This window comes from Apostichopus japonicus, chromosome 8 (genome assembly GCF_037975245.1).
Source record: "Apostichopus japonicus isolate 1M-3 chromosome 8, ASM3797524v1, whole genome shotgun sequence".
In the NCBI taxonomy this organism is placed as follows: domain Eukaryota; kingdom Metazoa; phylum Echinodermata; class Holothuroidea; order Aspidochirotida; family Stichopodidae; genus Apostichopus; species Apostichopus japonicus.
In genome coordinates, this window is record NC_092568.1 from 41,230,129 (window position 1) to 41,250,856 (window position 20,728).

General features: G+C 36.4%; 1 protein-coding gene across 4 annotated transcripts in view; it reads left to right on the forward strand.

Annotated features, from left to right (window-relative positions):
* LOC139972054 (vitamin D3 receptor B-like) overlaps nucleotides 1-20,728 on the forward strand; it is a 238,195-nt gene that overhangs the window by 77,640 nt on the left and 139,827 nt on the right. For 2 of the 4 annotated variants that reach the window (XM_071978947.1, XM_071978948.1), the window contains exon 3: nucleotides 4,829-4,895. Coding sequence is in view for 2 of the 4 variants with exons in the window: in XM_071978944.1 (XP_071835045.1) it covers nucleotides 17,688-17,824 (137 nt within the window). In the remaining 2 variants the exon portion in view is untranslated. Of the gene's footprint in view, nucleotides 1-4,828; nucleotides 4,896-16,249; nucleotides 17,825-20,728 lie in introns of those variants that run through there. The other 2 variants (XM_071978944.1, XM_071978945.1) reach the window with 1 other exon arrangement.

The window sequence follows — 20,728 nt, forward strand, 5'->3', positions numbered from 1 at the left end:
ATGTTCTGAATACTGCCAAGGGTAGCAGCCATGTTCATCAAGTGTTCTTGCAGCTTAAACTATTGATTGAGTGCAAGTCATTCACCCTTAACTTGAATACAAGAACAGTTTTGTAATCTGGGAGTATTTACCTCTTGTGCAACTCGGACCGTGACAGAAATATCACAGGGATGTTAACATTTCTGTATCTTTAACATTCACCAAGTTTTTCTTTCCGGACTCAAATTCCTAGTGTTAATTTGTTATCTGATATCTTTTTAGGGATAACTGTTAGTAATTATAAAGCATGTGACCGTTTTTTTTTTTAATCCTAAATCCAAATCTCTGTATTCCGTTAGCAGTATCTACCTGAATGCACATATATGTTATTAGAATAATTAAGATTCTTAAACAATACAGTCTGAAAAACTGATTGTAAACACTCTAAACGCTATACTTCATGTGTAGATTGAATTCAGTAATTACTCAAGAATGCTACATGGATGTTTACAAGGAATCCCTCAATTTGTGATAGGTCATATAAGGTCATATTAGGATAACTACAAAATGAAAGCTTGGATGAATTTCATACCTTGTACTGTGTTGTAGATCCACCCTAGTGAGTACAGCAACCCAACTGTTTTCTTTGGTCAAAGGTCAAAAGTCAGCAGTTCAAGTCAAAGTACAGTATGAACCTTTGTAAACAGCATAATTCCAAAAGTGAAACAGTGGATAAACATATGTAGTTCCACATGAGTGAAAGAGCCTTGCTAATCACCTGAAGTTAGCGATAACATTAAAAATCTTTTCTACAGTGTAACATCCTGTATGGAATTTGGCAAGGAATCGCTTCATATGTTGTAACAAACTGACTAGATCCGCGAATTCCACCTTGTACTCCATATCAACTAAGTTCTTATAGGTGGGTCTATCCATATCAACTAAGCTCTTGTACTGTATGTGGGTCTATCCATATCAACTAAGCTCTTATATGTGGGTCTATCCATATCAACTAAGTTCTTATATGTTGGTCTATCCATATCAACTAAGCTCTTGTATGTGGGTCTATCCATATGGACTAAGCTCTTGTATGTGGGTCTATCCATATCAACTAAGCTCTTGTGCGTGGGTCTATCCAGGATTTCATCCTAAGCTCTTGTGTGTTGGTCTATCCATAACGACTAAGCTCTTGTATGTGGGTCTATCCATATCAACTAAGCTCTTGTACTGTATGTGGGTCTATCCATATCAACTAAGCTTTTGTGTGTGGGTCTATCCGTACCAACTAAGCTCTTATATGTGGTCTAGCCATATCAACTAAGCTCTTATATGTGGGTCTATCCGTACCAACTAAGCTCTTATATGTGGTCTAGCCATATCAACTAAGCTCTTGTATGTGGGTCTATCCATATCAACTAAGCTCTTGTATGTGGGTCTATCCATATCAACTAAGCTCTTGTATGTGGGTCTATACATGATATCAACCATGCTCTTATATGTGCTTCTACCCATACCAACTAAACTCTTATATGTGGGTCTATCCATATCAACTAAGTTCTTATATGTTGGTCTATCCATATCAACTAAGCTCTTATATGTTGGTCTATCCATATCAACTAAGCTCTTGTATGTGGGTCTATCCATATCAACTAAGTTCTTATATGTGGGTCTATCCATATGGACTAAGCTCTTGTATGTGGGTCTATCCGTACCAACTAAGCTCTTGTATGTGGGTCTATCCATATCAACTAAGCTCTTGTATGTGGGTCTATCCATATGGACTAAGCTCTTGTATGTGGGTCTATCCGTACCAACTAAGTTCTTATATGTTGGTCTATCCATATCAACTAAGCTCTTATATGTTGGTCTATCCATATCAACTAAGTTCTTATATGTGGGTCTATCCATATCAATTAAGCTCTTGTATGTGGGTCTATCTATATGGACTAAGCTCTTGTATGTGGGTCTATCCATATGGACTAAGCTCTTGTGCGTGGGTCTATCCATATCAACTAAGCTCTTATATGTGGGTCTATCCATATCAACTAAGTTCTTATATGTGGGTCTATCCATATCAACTAAGCTCTTGTATGTGGGTCTATCCATATGGACTAAGCTCTTGTATGTGGGTCTATCCATATCAATTAAGCTCTTGTGTGTGGGTCTATCCATATGGACTAAGCTCTTGTATATGGGTCTATCCATATCAACTAAGCTCTTGTGCGTGGGTCTATCCAGGATTTCATCCTAAGCTCTTGTGTGTTGGTCTATCCATAACGACTAAGCTCTTGTATGTGGGTCTATCCATATCAACTAAGCTCTTGTGTGTGGGTCTATCCATATCAACTAAGCTCTTGTATGTGGGTCTATCCGTTGAGATTTAATAGCTCTTTTGCAGAGTATATTTATTTTTCTGACATAACTACCAAACCAAACACAAACAAAAGCTGCTTTCAAGTCCATCTTTTTCAACTTTTTGGGAAAGGTAAGACCCATTTCATACATCTGAGCTGTTGGTGCCTAAAGTACCCAATGGTAAATATTAATAAGTTCCAACTGTGTTATTAATAGAAGTCCATGTGTGATGTTACTGATGTCATTCCAACACCTTATCTTTTTGGCTACATTTTCAGCCAAAGATGAAACTGAGATTATCATTTACCATGACAATCACACCTGGGTTCTCAGCTGGTTCTCTAGATGTGCCCCGGTCCCCAAAGTGAACCCAATAACCTGATTCTGTAACATGGTCCATTCTGCCAATAAAAGGTATATCCAGATAACAGTTGGAAGAAACTAGGTCAGGTCACCACCCTGAGTTACTCTATGGAATAGAAAGATTAGGCCACAAATCCACTGGGAGGAAACTTGTCAAAGAGATGAAAACATGTTTGAAGTCTGCATTTGTCAAACTTTGTGAGAACAAAAGTCTGAGGTTTTATGGATGATGCCTATGAGATATTGAAGATGATGCAGTGATTAGGATGAAATGAGAGATGAGCAGGATAGTAGGATGAGACCTGTGGAATGATATAACTATGGGCGACCAATGGTGATTATAGCAGAGAATGTGTGTTAATCATAGACAAATAAAGTAATTAGCAAAGGAAATGACCACACCCATCAGATAAATACTCTAAGATAACTCTGCTTGTTGATATAATCACAAGTTGCAGTTTGATAATGATATATAGATACCTTATACCTCAACCATCACTCCAGTGCATCAATTCACCCCTAACTCTCTCTAAACCCAATAACCCCTATCTTGAAAATGACCACACCCATCACAGAGATTTTTGTGTGATTTTGCTGACTTTGACAGTTAATTAAGTGTAACTTTGTGGACACCTGGAGGGGCAGTGAGGTAGTAGTATGTAACATTACAGCATCTGAATTAATATTGAAACCTTCTTAAATGTGACATCCCTCATGAGGGTTTGCTGCCAGACTCCAAGATCAAGTTTTCGGATAACCCCTTGCAATATAGTTTCCGCCAATTGATGGTTGCTAAAGCTGGTAAAGTCATCACATTTTATTGACCGGTTTTGGTTTGTCGATGCATTCGTTAAAAGGAAAGTTATCGTGTCCAATTTGTGTTCTTTAGGTACATCGACTGCCAAGGCTGTATTGTTTCCTGTTTTCACAAGGACTGTTGGAAAATTGTAACCTTGATGCCTCATCCAGATTTTGGAAGATCCGGAAAGCATTTCCTTCAGTCTTGTCAACGTTACACTTAACTCATCATTTAATCTGGAAAAACGTGTACCGAAGCTACTGGGCTGCATTAGTGATATGTGTGCTATAATAAAAGACTGTTATGAAAATCAATATTGATGTAGCCACAAATTCTGTTACCATGAAGAATACTCTTTGCAAAAATAGTTGGAAATCGATGTCATGCTTTCATATCTGTTGTCTCCAACTAATAGGTTCGGCTGTCTCAGGAAAGGTACATTTCACTAACACCTACTGTAACATACATGTAAAGGATAAACAGAATATTTGTGTATGAAAATTGGTTTATAAACTTGAGTATGTGGGTGTGTATGTATGTGTGTTTATATGTAGGTATCAGACATTGTCAACAAGTCTGGATTTTCCTTACAGCATACAGAAAATAACGATAAAACTGAAATATGATGAATATTACATAGTCTGGATTTTGCTGCATCCACATTTTCTTGCTACAATTCCTGTCTGAGAAAAGCAAGCATCTCTGGTAGTATTCTGGCTTCTTATATCTTCAGATATATGCAACTCCTACTTCCACATAACCACTACATTGACTAAGTCACTAAAAATGATCTAATAATATAGCTAAAACACATTTGTATTATACTCTCAGATCTCTATAAGTAAAATATCCAAATATTTGCATTGCAAAGATAGCTAAGATTATTAATACATGACTTGAATGATTTTTGAGGGTTGAATGAAACAAATGTTTTAAAGTTGTAAAGTTATGACGTAACTCCGAGTTAGAATGGAGTTGCTCGCACCAGCATCGTATAAACTTGATATGATTGTAAGCCATGTTTCCACCAAGTGCCCTAAGCAGCTTCCTTTTTTGGTGGGGGGGGGGGATTTGTTTCAAGTTTCCTTGATCCTTATAGTTGCCTTTATAAATACCCCCAAATTAAGAAGAAGAAGAATACTAAATTGTTAAACATGTCCAGCTCAATACACCAGTAATATAGAACATAGGTATGAGATAAAAAACCAGGTAACTCGATCGGACAGACAAACCATTCACTTGACGAACGTGAAAAAACTGCTCTGCAGAGCAAAGGAAACAAAGCTTAAAATTTCAGAAATTTTTTAGTTTGACTCATTTTGTATTTTTCAGATGTCTCTTGGGTCGGGAACCTGAACTGACTTTTACTGGATTACTTGTGATTGTTTCATTACAGAGGGTAAGTTTAGCGTTGTTTCCACTACTCTCAATATTTGTTGCTTCTGCTTTCATAACAAAGTATAGCTCGTCAAGCTTGACTTAATTGGTTTGAAGCCATTGGAGTGGTCTAGTGTGACAAGATAAATGTTCTATTTTAACTACAGTACAGACACATTTCATCATCCTTTGTTTTCCACCTATTCTTCGCCTTATTTTCTTTCCTTGGTGTTCCTAGTTTTTCTTGCAAAAATTGTATCATAATATCTGAAAACACAAAGGGATTTTGGGTGTTACTGTACTTGCAGTATCAGTACTAAGCCTTGCTAAGCTATTATAACTAAGCAGTGTAGGTTAAGTCAAACATTTCACCAATGGTCAATATTTGTTTGAAAACATTGTTGAGCAACCAATAAGATGTAGTAGAAAAATGTGGTGGAAGATCAAGTATGAAATTTGACCTAGGTAATAATTCTTCCATCCACTCACGTTTGTGATTACAGCTTACAATGTACATCTCTGTAATTGTAACTTACAATGTACGTCTGTGTAATTGCAACTTATAATGTACATATCTGTTATTATAACTTACAATGTTTGTATGTGTAATTGCAACTTACAATGTACGTCTGTACCTGTAATTGTAACTTACAATGTACGTCTCTGTAATTGTAATGTACAATGTACATCTCTGTAATTGTAACTTACAATGTACATCTCTGTTATTGTAACTTACAATGTACATCTCTGTAATTGTAACTTACAATGTACATCTCTGTTATTGTAACTTACAATGTACGTCTCTGTAATTGTAACTTACAATGTACGTCTCTGTAATTGTAACTTACAATGTACATATCTGTAATTGTAACTTACAATGTACATCTGTGTAATTGTAACTTACAATGTACGTCTGTGTAATTGCAACTTATAATGTACATATCTGTTATTATAACTTACAATGTTTGTATGTGTAATTGCAACTTACAATGTACGTCTGTACCTGTAATTGTAACTTACAATGTACGTCTCTGTAATTGTAATGTACAATGTACATCTCTGTAATTGTAACTTACAATGTACATCTCTGTTATTGTAACTTACAATGTACATCTCTGTAATTGTAACTTACAATGTACATCTCTGTTATTGTAACTTACAATGTACATCTCTGGAATTGTAACTTACAATGCTAGCTTTCTGATAACTTTCTTACGTGACTTATTGGATTCCACAGTATGACTTCTTGTCACGTAGTGCTGCCTCTGTCATTTAATGGATATACCCCAGTGCTCCCTCTGTCATTTAATGGATATAGCCCAGTCCTGCTTCTGTCATTTAATGGATATAGCCCTGACTAGACTTAGTCTCTACTACCTCTTAATTGTCATTGCAATCCTTGATCATGAGAAAATTATCTTCAAGTGTTGGCTGACCTGAGTTTTCACTTTCAAAATTGTCCAATGTCAACGCAAAATTATCCTTATGAGTATATATCCGCAACAATCAAGTTGCTCTCGGGCAGAAAGAGTCACCCACCGTGCTAGACTTCCTGCCTCTCATTCCTTTTAGATGAAGTAAGGAGGTACATGAAATGTCTTGCCATTACTTAGCAGAGAGAAGGGACCTTGTAAAGTACATGGCCTTTATAACAGCTGTTTTAATTCCCTCATTTAATTGTAGGGACCCCATTTGAAGTAGAGATATTTATGACAGTTGATAAAAGGCAGGAACCTCTTTCTCATATTTTTGGAATTCTTGGATTGATAGCAAAATCATCAATTATTTAAGAATCATAGCTCTCTCATCTGGAGTTTGTCATCATGGTTTGAGGACTTCGAGACATACACACTTGCTCAGCAAGTCTTGCCCTATCCTTGATTTGGGCCCTTAGGTGTTGTGGGCTGACATAGGGGGATACACGTCATAGACAGTATGATCGGAACATTGACAAAAAGGGAAAGACAAGGGCTTAATGGAGGGGTTGGTCAGTGCACAATGCTGACAATAAGTGGTTGTGGGCCTGATAGAATAATGATGGAGGCTGCCTAATTATCATTCATGGTGATAAAGTCACTAATTGCAGCTGTCAGTAAAAGCAATTGATGAAAACTGGCGGTGTGGTTTGGTTCATATCTTTGGCTCTATGTGTTGTTATAGTCATACACAAGGATTAACTGGGCAATTTAATACCTTACTCACTTCATGGCAGTGGTTTTATACAGTTTAACTATATAGGTAGACAAAGTACATTAAAGGAGCTGTAGAAGTGGATTTCAGTAACCTTTAAACAGCCTTTTAAACTTAAATTCACATGATAGGTAGACTAGTGATGTCAAGACGGATTTTATTTCAAATAATGAAGAAGACATTTTTCGAAAATTTCCTGTTTGTTCCAGGGTTCATATCACACTATAAGGAGCCTACACAACAATTCCCTGTATGCATTACAACCTGTGAATGTATTATAGCACACATGCAAAGCCTACTTAGCTCACTTCTAACTAAAAATCACACTATAAGGAGCCTACACAACAAATCTCTGTGTTAGCTACGGCAGTTTTGGAAATAGACAAAATGTTTAAAAATTCCTTCATGTCATGATACATTATTTTGTCGAACAACAAAATGTTTCGAAAGTGATCTAACTTCTCACAACAAAGACCTGTGTAAGATGGAAATCTGTTATTTCTTCTATTTGATCCTGTGACTCATACAAATACACAGCTACCATAATGTCAGTTGATGTGAATTGAGAACAAACCCAGAATCTTGGTTTAGAGAGTACTAATGCAGACACAGCAAAGTACCGCATAAATAAGGCAAGTGTATTCACAGATTTATGGAAAATGCGTAACATATATTTTGTACACTGATCCTTAAGTATTTCCAGTGTTTCAACCTTAAAACGTCTTTACAGAATTAAATAGCATGCACATATTATTAAACAGAGTATTGATCCGAAAGTAAACAGAAGTACAAGCTGTTAGATTCTGTCCAGATTACAACCCATCATACATGTATATGTTATTACTTGGTGGCTTGTTACAGCAGTTTTATTAATTTAATTCGTCTTACGTAGATGAACAAGCAATGTCAACATATATCAACTTGCATTATTATTATAGCAACACGATAACAAAATTTAAAATAGTTTTATAGAAAACATGAATTATTGATTTGTAAGTATATATAGTTGATTTGCTACTGTGATGCATGTGTACTATCAGACTTGGTAAGATTGATGTTGAACTACTTAATACAACAGTCTAGTGAAATAGCTACCCAGGAACATCTCTTTATGACTACATTATATTTATTCCATTTCGTGGGTATTCAACACATATCAAATATAAATCCCTAACCCTATAAATGCAATTTCTCTCCATTTGTCGATTGACAACTCTCCTACAAATAGTTCACATCTCATGAAACAAAAGATAATTATGAAACACTGACACACTAATCCTTGGACTTTTATCCAGTGATCCTTGGACATTGACCCAATTATCCTTGGACATTGAGCCAGTTATCCTTGGACATCCAGCCATGTTCAAGTGTTGGGTCAAAGGTCAGCATCTAGGTGATAAATTCAGTGTATGATTATTGGGTGTGGTTGCTCCTAAAGATGTATTTTGAGTTCAATGGTTACCAAATGTCATTTTCAGGTAAATGTACTATATTGTGTCGCACTGTACAGTATAAGCAGTGGCGCTTTAGTCAATAATTATTGAATCATAGGTAATGTGTATGGAAGATACACGCTGTTGAGCCACATTAGGAATATTGTCTTACGATTTCTTGTTAACTAGGCGAAAGGTTGAATTATATTGACATACTATGTTGATGGTATCCACTGGTGTGATTGGCCTCGCTTTTGTTCATTGCAGTCATCTGATCTGTCATGTAACTCTATATGCCTGTTATAACTTTGCAAATTGTACTTAATGTGGAAAGATTGAAGTGAAGCAGTGACATTAGAATCATACCCTCTCTTTTCTAGCAAAGATATTTTTAACGGGGTAAAATGCGGTTGTATGATATCAATCATCATCCAAGTATTCCTATCACATTACAGATATGTTCACGTTCGCAACATGCACTATATCAATATAAAACCGTGATATATCAGCTGTAGTGGTTTGAATTATTAACAGGATATTATATCATATATATACTGTGTACTGGGGTCACCAAGGGATATTTATATGCAACAAACGTATCAGCAAATTATTTTATCATTCACATTTTGTCTAGCAATTTCTATGAATATTTTCGTCTTTGTTCAAAAACTGCCAAACTATTCTTTGGCAAACAGATGCTGGAAACAGAGTTAACAATCTATATATCAGAGCGATATCATGTTTCAAATATATTACTTAGTTCCGCAAGGAACTCAGTATATTGTAGGATGGCTTATTGGCAGAGAACAGTATTGTAACTTTGCTTATATACACTGGGAGATGATATTTGCCTAAATTATATTTAATGTTTGTGGAATGTTCCTCTAAGGTCAAGGCAATGTTGATGTCTTCTTCTCGGTCCAGGCCCTAAATTTAATCAATGTTTAATGTCTCTTCATGAAGTCAAACAATTCCCCCAAAAATAAAGAGACGGTGAACATTCTTCTTTGTTCCCAACTCATATCAGGTTTCGTGTTAAAGCAGCATTTTGCGTTGGGTCGCTTTTTTCCACCTTTTTAACATGTGCATCGATATTTTTAGATGTATCAATCATAAAACAGCAAACTAAGAAACCATCCAAGTTTCACCCTGCCAAGAGCGTTAATTAGCGAGTAATTAACGATTTATGTCGATAACAAGTAAAAGTGTCCTCGACAAAGTTTTCATATCTCCAAATCCACTAGTTTGAATTCCACCAATCAGTGAATAGTATGTTTATTCATGAGCATTTTGCGTTTGATCGCCGTTTTCTACTTTTTTGACATGTCCATCGAGTTTTTTACATGCATCAAATCACAAAACAGCAAATTAAGATATTAGCCAAGTTTTTCCCTGCCAAAAACGTTAATTGGCGAGTATTCCACCTACAAAATTAATCGCATTCAGTTCCCAAACCCACTAGTTTGAATTCAACCAATCAGAGATGCAGGTTTAGTTATGAGCCGTTGCTAAAAATAGATTCAAGACTTTGCCTTGGTACAACCAAGGAGTTGTTATGCAACTCCCTGGTACAACTGCTGGTATAGACTGTACACAAATCAAGCGTGGTGTTATATTACGTATCTGTCAATGACGTTCATAGTGTTTAAATATTCATATTATGGGCGAGGTTTATTGGGTTCCCAACGGAAAATATCTTGGAGAACAACAAAGTTGAAAGTTGCAATTTTTTCGACTTTTATGCCACCATTTGAAGTAAAATATAAATAGATAAGCTAGTTATGTATGTCGTTATGGCATAGTGGAGTCAGTGAGGTTGAGAAAAATCATAGAAAAGGACGCAAAATGCTGCTTTAAATGTGAGAAGCTACAGTATCTTATTGTAATCGTGTATTTGGTAGACTAGTTAGTCCAGCCACTCTGATTAAGAAGCCTCTAGATGCATGAAAATTATTAGAACTATATCTAAAGGACTGAAACAGCTGTGTAGAATGCAAACCTTTGATGATTGTAGTTATTTTAATGTAATAGTAAAGGTTGATCATTTTTTTCTTTGTGCCTTCAGACATACTTCCTTTGGGAAGGTGATAAGGGTACCCAAACCACCTTAATAGTTGTGCAGTAAACTTAACAACACTTTAAAGAGTTTGTGGGATGAATCTAGAAGATATTCATTATCCTCAAAGATCGTCTTCATATTCTGCTAGATGAATGGCTGTTCTATACTACTAAAATTGATTTGCTTATTGATTTGGAAGCAGCATGCATGCTTCTTTCACGCAACATAATGTTGGGAGTGACTTTGGTGTTAGAATATTTCTAGTTTGACAAAGTATCGTGTGAATGCATTGGTTGTTGAAGGTGACTTCGGGGAGGAGAGGGTTTCAGTTCTTTATTTCACAAAGAAATTTTAATTCCACTTTATGAATAATGAAAAAGTCTTATTTAATCCATTGCTTTCATCACTTGTATAACATATGGACCAGTCATATGTTGTTCTTTGAGTTACGTGCGTGTGTGTGTGCCAAGTTTAAATTACTTCTCTGAAGCAATCTGATCCATAGTTAAGTTGGAGAGGTTCTTTTACCTAGTGACCAATGCAACCACACTGCTAAGTACTGTTCACCTGAGTCATCATAGTCACATTGTCACTTTGCCACATTGTCAAGGATAATTGAAAGAAAAGCGATTTATTCAACTACAAAGATTTATTCGCTCCTCACTTACCTGTCTCCCCACAACCTTAGCACCCTCATTCTACCGCGCCTAGAACGTCCTGGTAGGACATTCTAGGTAGGACACCAGGACATTCTAGGCGCAGTAGAATGAGGGTGCTAAGGTTGTGGGGAGACAGATAAGCTTGTCACTTGTAAATATCCAAACCAGTAAGTTTTGGACCTTACAGCTATCTGATTGAATGTTGGTTACTGCCAGTGCTAAAATTGTTTTGTTGTTTCAAGTGAGGCTGAGCCACCTTAGAGCCAACTAGAAACTGGTACTTGGCACCTGATAGCTTTGTCCTGTCTTTAGTCTAAGGTCAGCTCTCGGCAGGTTACTCAAGAATATCCAGTTTTAGTTTACATTGAGTTATTAGGAAAGAATTCTGGTCGACACCTTCTCATTTTACTGCCAACTTTGTTTTTTTTTATTAACACATAGAAAAGGGAGGGGTCTTCTTTATGAATTATCAGTACAAGCATGGAGCTATGCTATAAGTTAGTTGGATCACAGCAAGACATCAATGGTGAGTTTGAGTAATTAAAGTTCTATGGACACCTATGAACGACATTGTCCTTATCACTCAAATAGGCATCATGAAATAAAGTCATGAAAAAAGCTGCAACTTCCATCAAAATCCATTGAAGATTGACCATTTTACAAGTCTTGAATTATTCATGAATAAACATGAGATAATTATGTACATTGATGATGTAAAGGGAGTGATTGTGTAACTTTCTATTATGTTATTATTAATTTTTTACAACCTTTGTTTCATTGACACTGAACACAGGTCAGTGTGGCCTTAGGCAATTTTTTGAAATATTTTATCGTCATCTTTGACAAGAGGACATTACATTGCTCAAATGATATATATATGTGGGCTTGTAATTAGGGGTTATCTTATTAAGGGCTAATATAAGAAATTTTGGACATTCCACTGCCTGAAAAGTGAACATGAAGGCTGTTTTTTTTTTGCTTTGGGTTTAAAAAGGTATATATACCATTCTGATCATACTGCAGCATATCTACACATAATCGGATATCCCTTAATCTAATGACTAAGATATCTATGTGTTTACAACACATACTGGGAACCCATACTGCAGCATATCTACACATAATTGGATATCCCTTAATCTAATGACTTAGAGATCATCTATATGTTTACAACACATACTGGGAACCCATACTGCAGCATATCTACACATAATCAGATATCCCTTAATCTAATGACTAAGGGATCATCTATGTGTTTACAACACATACTGGGAACTCAAACTGCAGCATATCTACACATAATCAGATATCCCGTAATCTAATGACTAAGAGATCATATATATGTTTACAACACATACTGGGAACTCATACCGCAGCATTTCTACACATAATCAGATATCCCTTAATCTAATGACTAAGGGATCATCTATGTGTTTACAACACATACTGGGAACTCAAACTGCAGCATATCTACACATAATCAGATATCCCGTAATCTAATGACTAAGAGATCATATATATGTTTACAACACATACTGGGAACTCATACCGCAGCATTTCTACACATAATCAGATATCCCTTAATCTAATGACTAAGGGATCATCTATGTGTTTACAACACATACTGGGAACTCAAACTGCAGCATATCTACACATAATCAGATATCCCTTAATCTAATGACTAAGATATCTATGTGTTTACAACACATACTGGGAACCCATACTGCAGCATATCTACACATAATCAGATATCCCTTAATCTAATGACTAAGATATCTATGTGTTTACAACACATACTGGGAACTCAAACTGCAGCATATCTACACATAATCAGATATCCCTTAATCTAATGACTAAGAGATCATCTATGTGTTTACAACGCATACTGGGGAATCCCTGCCATTCCCGCAATCAACTGAGGGCACTGTCATATAAGTCCTTTCTATTTCAGCAGAACTTGACAGTTTTAGTCTCTTAAAATCAATGAGAATGCCTGTGAGGGATCTCTGACAGACAGACACATTGGAGCATAGTACCTGCACATTCCCTAATTTACACATAGTGTGATATATTTGAGCTAACATATGGTGTTTACTACTCCATAGCTAGAACATTTTAGCAATGAAATGTTGCCCACCAGCCCTTTGGCAACTCTACTACTCATAAATGTTTCAGTATTTTCAATCGCTCCGCTTGACTGAGTTTCAGCTTTGAGATCAGTCAGAATTGTATCCAAGTCTCAGAAATGGAAAACACTAGACTTATATCTGAGATTCGTATCATAATTATTGACAATATTTTTAAACATATTTTCATAAGTAGCACATAGATTGGGATATGTTACAGCCCTATACAAAGTCTTTGGAGAACTATAAACAGGTTTGATCACATGCACTTGGACCCAGAGCTGTATCTACAGGACTGTTAGGAAAAATATGCAGCGCCCTCTGCTGAGAACACTGCAGATCCCCATTGGATATCCCTCAATCTACAGTCTAAGAGATGTATGTGGTTACAATAGATAATTGGGTATCCTTCAGTTTATTGTAGCTGTAAATGAATGAATGTTAGAAGAAAAACAACTGTTCCTTCTTCAGTTTATTGTCATAGCAAAGCCTGTGTTTTTTTAATATTTGTGTGTGTATGTGTTTGTCTTTATTTTTTAATTTGGTAACTGTTAGTAAAAATTATCGAGATGGAAAGGTAACTAACTTCCAAAAAGAGCAACTTCAGAGAGGGTACAGTATCATTAAAATTGCAAACTTCATTGTGATGTATCAATACAATGTATTGTATTGTAATGATTGTAGTAGCCAACATTGGGCAAAATGCTACAATTTAATAAATTATTAAATTTTTAAAAATTGATTTGAGAAATTTTATCTTTGGATTGATGTTTGTTCTTACAACATGACCTTGCTGGTTTCTCACCAATGTAGCCACCTGCTGTTATCTTGAGTAACATTAAATATAATGTTCTGTTTTCTCTATTAACCAATCCAGCTGTGTCCTTTATACAACTTCCTGTATTAGAAGCAATACAGACAAAGAAGTAGTGAAAAAATTGCATTATTTCTACATTTCTACAAAACAGGAATCGCTTCTCATGTTAATGATATTAAAGTCTGGTTTAGTCATAACCAATTTCGTTAGCCTTCCATATTGGAAAGAATAGTTGTTATAACATGAGGATTTCCATTGCCAGCTCTTCTGTACCTTAAGCTCTTTTACATCCCTTTAAAAAAAAATCTCATTTTGAGAACATCTATGCTGTAGACTATATAATCAGAAATCGAACAAATGGTTTATTTGATTTCACAATATTAACTTAACATATCAAAGGGGTTGTTGATAAAGCTTTGTTTCAAATGGCAAGCATTTAGACTAGATAGAAACTAGCATAAATCTGTCAATCAGTGCTCCGAGGATTGTTATCATTCAAGCGCTGGTCATAATAAGACAAAAGAAAGAAAAAAATAAAGATTGCACACAGCATAACAAGTGATGCATTCTCCACATTGACTTACACTTGCTGAAGCAACTTTGTAGAGCGTTGCAACAAAATGTGAACTGGTGCCAACAGCACAAGATAAAATTTAGGTGGATTCATCGGATTGGACAGCAGTTTCCCAAACACTCTTAATGAAAAGAGAATTGTGCCAGAAACGGGGATGGGCCACCCTGTCCCTTACAGTAGATTATCCTCTTCTCGTCAGTAATTCAATTGTTTACAGGTGCGTATCTTACATTTCTGTCAAAATTTGTAAAGTTGATTGTATGCCTTGGAATAGAATGTTTTTGTGTGATTGTTGTCATCCATGCAAATGATTTTGTTGTGTCTGTTCTTCAGCACATGACAATGTGCATTGATCAGTGTTAAAATGTGTAATCAGTGTTATGACATCAGTGTTAACATGCATCAGATATAACAGTGTCTTAACATGATCAGTGTTAACATCTTGAACATGCACCTATGGATCTATGTGTGTCTTGTTGCTATCTATCTGCAGAATCCTCTGTTAAACAGACTTGTATTACTTTCTCTGCTGATGAAACAAGAACAGAAACTGATATATATATATATATATATATATATATATATATATATATATATATATATATATATCGCTCGAAATAACTGAGATAGCTGTGATAACGCTCAAAATATATATATATATATATATATATATATATCGCTCGAAATAACTGAGATAGCTGTGATAACGCTCAAAATATTTTAGTACTGATTTAACATTTTAAGCAATAAAGTTGGAAATGGAAGTATCCTTTTTTTCCCCTTTTTCTCTTTTGGATATATCTTACTTTCCAACACATGCCAACAGACATGTCTATATGGCATTGCTACAAAAACCTTCAAATAGTTTGATATAAACACTCCTACAGTTATTCCTATTGTTTACCTTTATCATCAAATAGTCTTTTACTTTGTTTTCAGAAGTAGTTTTTTCTCTATACATACTGCTTCTAATTAATTTTGTTCCTTAAGTCTTACCTGCACTTACCAGAAGCAAGCCTGGTGAACCATATCAAAAGACAAAAAAGTACCCTGCTAGTGTTCCTTTACTGCCCGGTCATTGGTTCCTCTTCTCATCTTCACATAATCACCATATTTAAGTTTAAGTACAGAATTAACAACAGCAGACCTAACCTAGAAATCTCCCCCCCCCCCCCCTCCATCCTGACATTCAATACTCTTAAATGCAATTTGGCTTCTTATTTTCTTTTTACTTGAGAGTCTAGAAATGGTTACACTACCAACCAGCACACATGCTACACATAACGATTAATATCAAAGACAGCTTAAAATATATATCCATATTTATAGTGACTATTGAAATTCCCTCCCATCGTTTCACTCTGATGAATATTTATGAAGTTATGCCCATTAACAATGGAGGCACACGCTTCATTTTCTGTCTGTTTCTATTTTCCTGCACTCTTGTCCCTCTCTCTGACTGACTGATTGGGGTTTTCTTTCTGTACACACAAGCTGTATGACTACTACTACACTCATTGGCTCAGCATTGCTTCTACATAGAAGATAACACTGCAGACCTGCGTGTTCTGTACTACCGCCAATGCAGCATCGCTGGCTACGGTGTTTCCAGCCAGGCAACAAGCAATACAACAAGCAGCTGTGGTTAAGTTGCATTGACTGTGACCTCATATGAACTCAACTCAAAATAGGCCAAACCTTGAGACCATTGTTAGCATGTTTTGAGCTTGGTAATTGGTCGTGACATTCATAGTAGACCTCTGCATTAGTGGAAGGGTGGGTTACGGCAAAAGATTTAATGACACAAACTGTGTACACAGTCTACCAAAACCCATACGTAGAGAGAAAAAAAAAGGTAAAGAGAAGAACTTACTACTGCATGAAAAGCTGAGGAGCTAGTGAACTATCTAATTCTTCCATCTGTGTTTATTGTATGTGCTAGTAGTGTAATTGAGAGATGTGTAGCTGCAGCAACCGATACAGTCGGTCATGATGTTACTTGCAGGCAGTAGTTGCTGAAATTAGTTGTAGTCTACGGGCAGACTGCTGGTTCAACTTGTGTTGCTGCAAGATACCACAGATTGGGCATGAAGGGTTTTTAAAAGATCCTGGATTACCTGTAACTTATACAGCGTATGTCGACCAGCTAAAATCTCAAACTTCCCAGTGATACAGCTATAACCAACCATATCCTGGACACATTTATGGATAACATGACTTGAAAAACTTGTTCAATCTTTTTGAATAACTGAGATTATTGCTCGCACTTACTGTACTTGTTGGATTTAATTTGTCTGGAGTCTTTTTCTGGAGGATGGATAATTCTTCCTATATGACAAGAGAGTTTATTTATGATACATGATAAATTTCTGGATTGCTACTCTCGTAAATTATTCCATGTGTGGAAAGATTTAATGACGTGTTCTTGATAATCTGTTTATATGGTTCGGATTTTATTTTCAAGTTTGTTAGTTAGTCGTAGAAGTTTGAATTCACGATACCTCTAACCGGTCCTGCTAGCTGATACGGGGAGCAAATATTTAATCCCAGAAGAGTGGAAATAAAATTTGTGAGATACATTCTGCATGGTGAAAAATCCTAGGATTTTCTCAATTTTCATGCGACCTATGAAAGTTGTTGGAGACTGCTATTTTATTTTGTTACAGTGGTATGATACGGATGGATAGTCCTACCTGGAAATATTACATCTTTTTTGTGACCTGAAGTCTTCAGTGGAAGCAATTTTATGTTTATTTATTTCACAAGGATTCTTTTTTCATGATTTTAGTTTGCATTGACTGTCTCAATTCAGTCGACAAACTACAGATGCACAATAACTGAATAATCTGTAGTAATTAAGTGTGGGGTAGGTAATTAGTAGACATCTATCTTAGTGTTAATAGAGATAGGAATTTAACTATACAAGGATCAATACAAATTAACAGAGGCACAGACAATGCCTACTGATGTTCTCTCGACTCCTGAGGGGAGCTGTGGTAGTGGGGAAATGCCACTCTCACCCATGGATGACACCAGTAAGTCACCCATAGCGTCAGCACCACCTCCACCGGTTCCTCCTACTAAACGGACCAGGTAAGCCCTCTAGAGTTACCCGTAATCTTGTAGAATACAGATATCTCGACATATCTGAGGCTATATTAACACAGCCTGATGCCTAAACGTTTGATTCGTCTTCTGCAAGGGTATCCTGTACCGTGTGGATACCGTCATCAAGCTCAGAACAAAGTTGCGACCATGCAGGCGCTTTTTCTGTCTTGGTCTAAGAATAATTATTACAAAGTCTGTATAATAATGTCTGCGTAATAACATTATGATGCACCTTCTAGTGTAGTTTGTTGATAATGTCAGTTTTTTACAGCTTGGGGTCAGTTGTCCTTTTATTATAACTTTAAAGCTCAAAGTTGATATACTGATACATCAAGTACTAATGCCTTGACTGAAAAAGTTTGTACACTAGCTGTGCATAATTGTTGTTGTTGCAAAATTCCACCATTCTTATGAGTGAAATCAATTCATTTGTATACTCATTGACTAATGGACTGAGATTCAACTGCAGCGCACTACTTTGTCTTGTGTTTTCTACCCTCAACCATCTCGGTATATTCATCAAGTGTTCTGAGAAATCCGCATCTCTAATCAATTAGTTGATGCAATACAAACTATTATCTCAGTTTTACCTCAAGGCTAATTAATGTGTTCCCACAATACCAACCCTCTACAAGCACCTATCGTACCTGCTTTAATCAGTACCCACAAATTAACAGTGAGCTGTCTTCCACAAATCAAGTTTTCTCCCTGAATTGCTGGTCACAGTAACCAAAGTTAGTTTGCCAGCTTATTGATACATTGTGGTAGGGTAGCAGTTGTAGTTACAAACGTTACGCAATATGCATGTAAAGGTTTATGGTTTGTCCTCGTTTTTATTCAGGATCATAGGCTGCATATATGTACAAACCAGATTGAGCCTGGTACTTGCTTCTATCACCGGTCTCACTAGTGATAGACATGGACTAGTTAAATTTGTCATGTCCAGTAAGACATGATGACTCATAGTATGGTATAGATTACTAATGAAATGTAAAACATGGCCCAGCTTTGTATTGAAGCTAGAGGGACCACTGTTATAAGTAGTGAGTAGGAAACAATTAAACAGTATATACTTACAAATCTGAAATCACAGGGACTATGAGATTGTAAACAAGGTAACTGCTGAACATTTATGTTGCATTTTGGTTTTAGTATTTGTTCATCTGTTTGAAACAACCAACATAAGAAAGAGTATCAGGTTGGTTGTAGGTTGGCAGACAGTATGTAGTGAAAGAGAAGATAGGATTAAGGTTAAAAATAGGACACAGAAACAGGATTTTGTACTCTCTCTCTCTCTCTTTCTGTGTGACTTTTCTGAACAGATCTTGACATGTAGATACTGTATTTTAAGCAATTTAAGTGTCCTTGAAGTTTCTATCTGCAAGTATATATATATGCATACCTGTCCAGCATCTCTGGTTGTCTTAACTGTGTATCTACCAGTCAGGCACCGTATGTTATATTATCCAGACAATGTTGGTACCAGTCGAAAACTCTATGTGACTAATAGTGTATCTACCAGTCAGGCACCGTATGTTATATTATCCTGACAATGTTGGTACCAGTCGAAAACTCTATGTGACTAATAGTGTATCTATCAGTCAGGCACCCTATGTTATTATCCTGACAATGTTGGTACCAGTCGAAAACTCTATGTGACTAATATGTTTCTGCCAGTCATTCAACTCTGATGACTAGTAATCAGTATCTACCAGTCTGGCAATTTTTTGCTCATAGTGTAATTTCTAGTCAGGCAGCTCTATAAGGCTCACTATTTGTCTGCCAGTCGGGTAGCTTTGCTAGGCTCACCGTTCGTCTACAAGTCAAGCAGCTCTATTAGGGTCACTATTTGTCTGTCATTTGGGTATAGCTTTGTTAGGCTCACTATTTGTCTGCCAGTCGAGTAGCTTTGTTGGACTCACTATTTGTCTGCGAGTCGGGTAGCTTTGCTAGGCTCACCGTTCGTCTACAAGTCAAGCAGCTCTATTAGGGTCACTATTTGTCTGTCATTTGGGTATAGCTTTGTTAGGCTCACTATTTGTCTGCCAGTCGGGTAGCTTTGCTAAGCTCACCGTTCGTCTACAAGTCAAGCAGCTCTATTAGGGTCACTATTTGTCTGTCATTCAGGTATAAGCTTTGTTAGGCTCACTATTTGTCTGCCAGTCGAATAGCTTTGTTAGACTCACTATTTGTCTGCCAGTCGGGTAGCTTTGCTAGGCTCATCGTTCGTCTACAAGTCAAGCAGCTCTATTAGGGTCACTTTTTGTCTGTCATTCGGGTATAGCTTTGTTAGGCTCACTATTTGTCTGCCAGTCGAGTAGCTTTGTTGGACTCACTATTTGTCTGCCAGTCGGGTAGCTTTGCTAGGCTCACCGTTCGTCTACAAGTCAAGCAGCTCTATTAGGGTCACTATTTGTCTGTCATTCAGGTATAGCTTTGTTAGGCTCACTATTTGTCTGCCATTCGGGTAGCTCTTTTTGGCTCATTATTTGTTTATCAGTCGAGTAGCTTTGCTAGGCTCACTTTGTGTCTGCCATCAAGTATAACTTTGCTAGGCTCACTTTCTATACAAGCAAAATTTGTTGAAAATCTAAAATCCACTTAGGTACCACCAACAACAATTTTTATTTGTGTTATTATTGCACAAGTGGGCACACATTTGTGTTGCCAGCAATAACCATTAAATTAAGCCTAAAATTGTTTAATGCTTTAATGGTTAAGTGAAGATCAATATTGAGAGAGCAGTGTGGTTTGAGATCTCCAGTAAACTATAAATTAATTTTGACTTCTGTATACTTTATTAAGGTCACAGAGAACATAGAGAATTGCTAAACTCTTTTGAGTTCCAAGAATAGTGACATCATCAATAATTGACAGGAAATGTATACA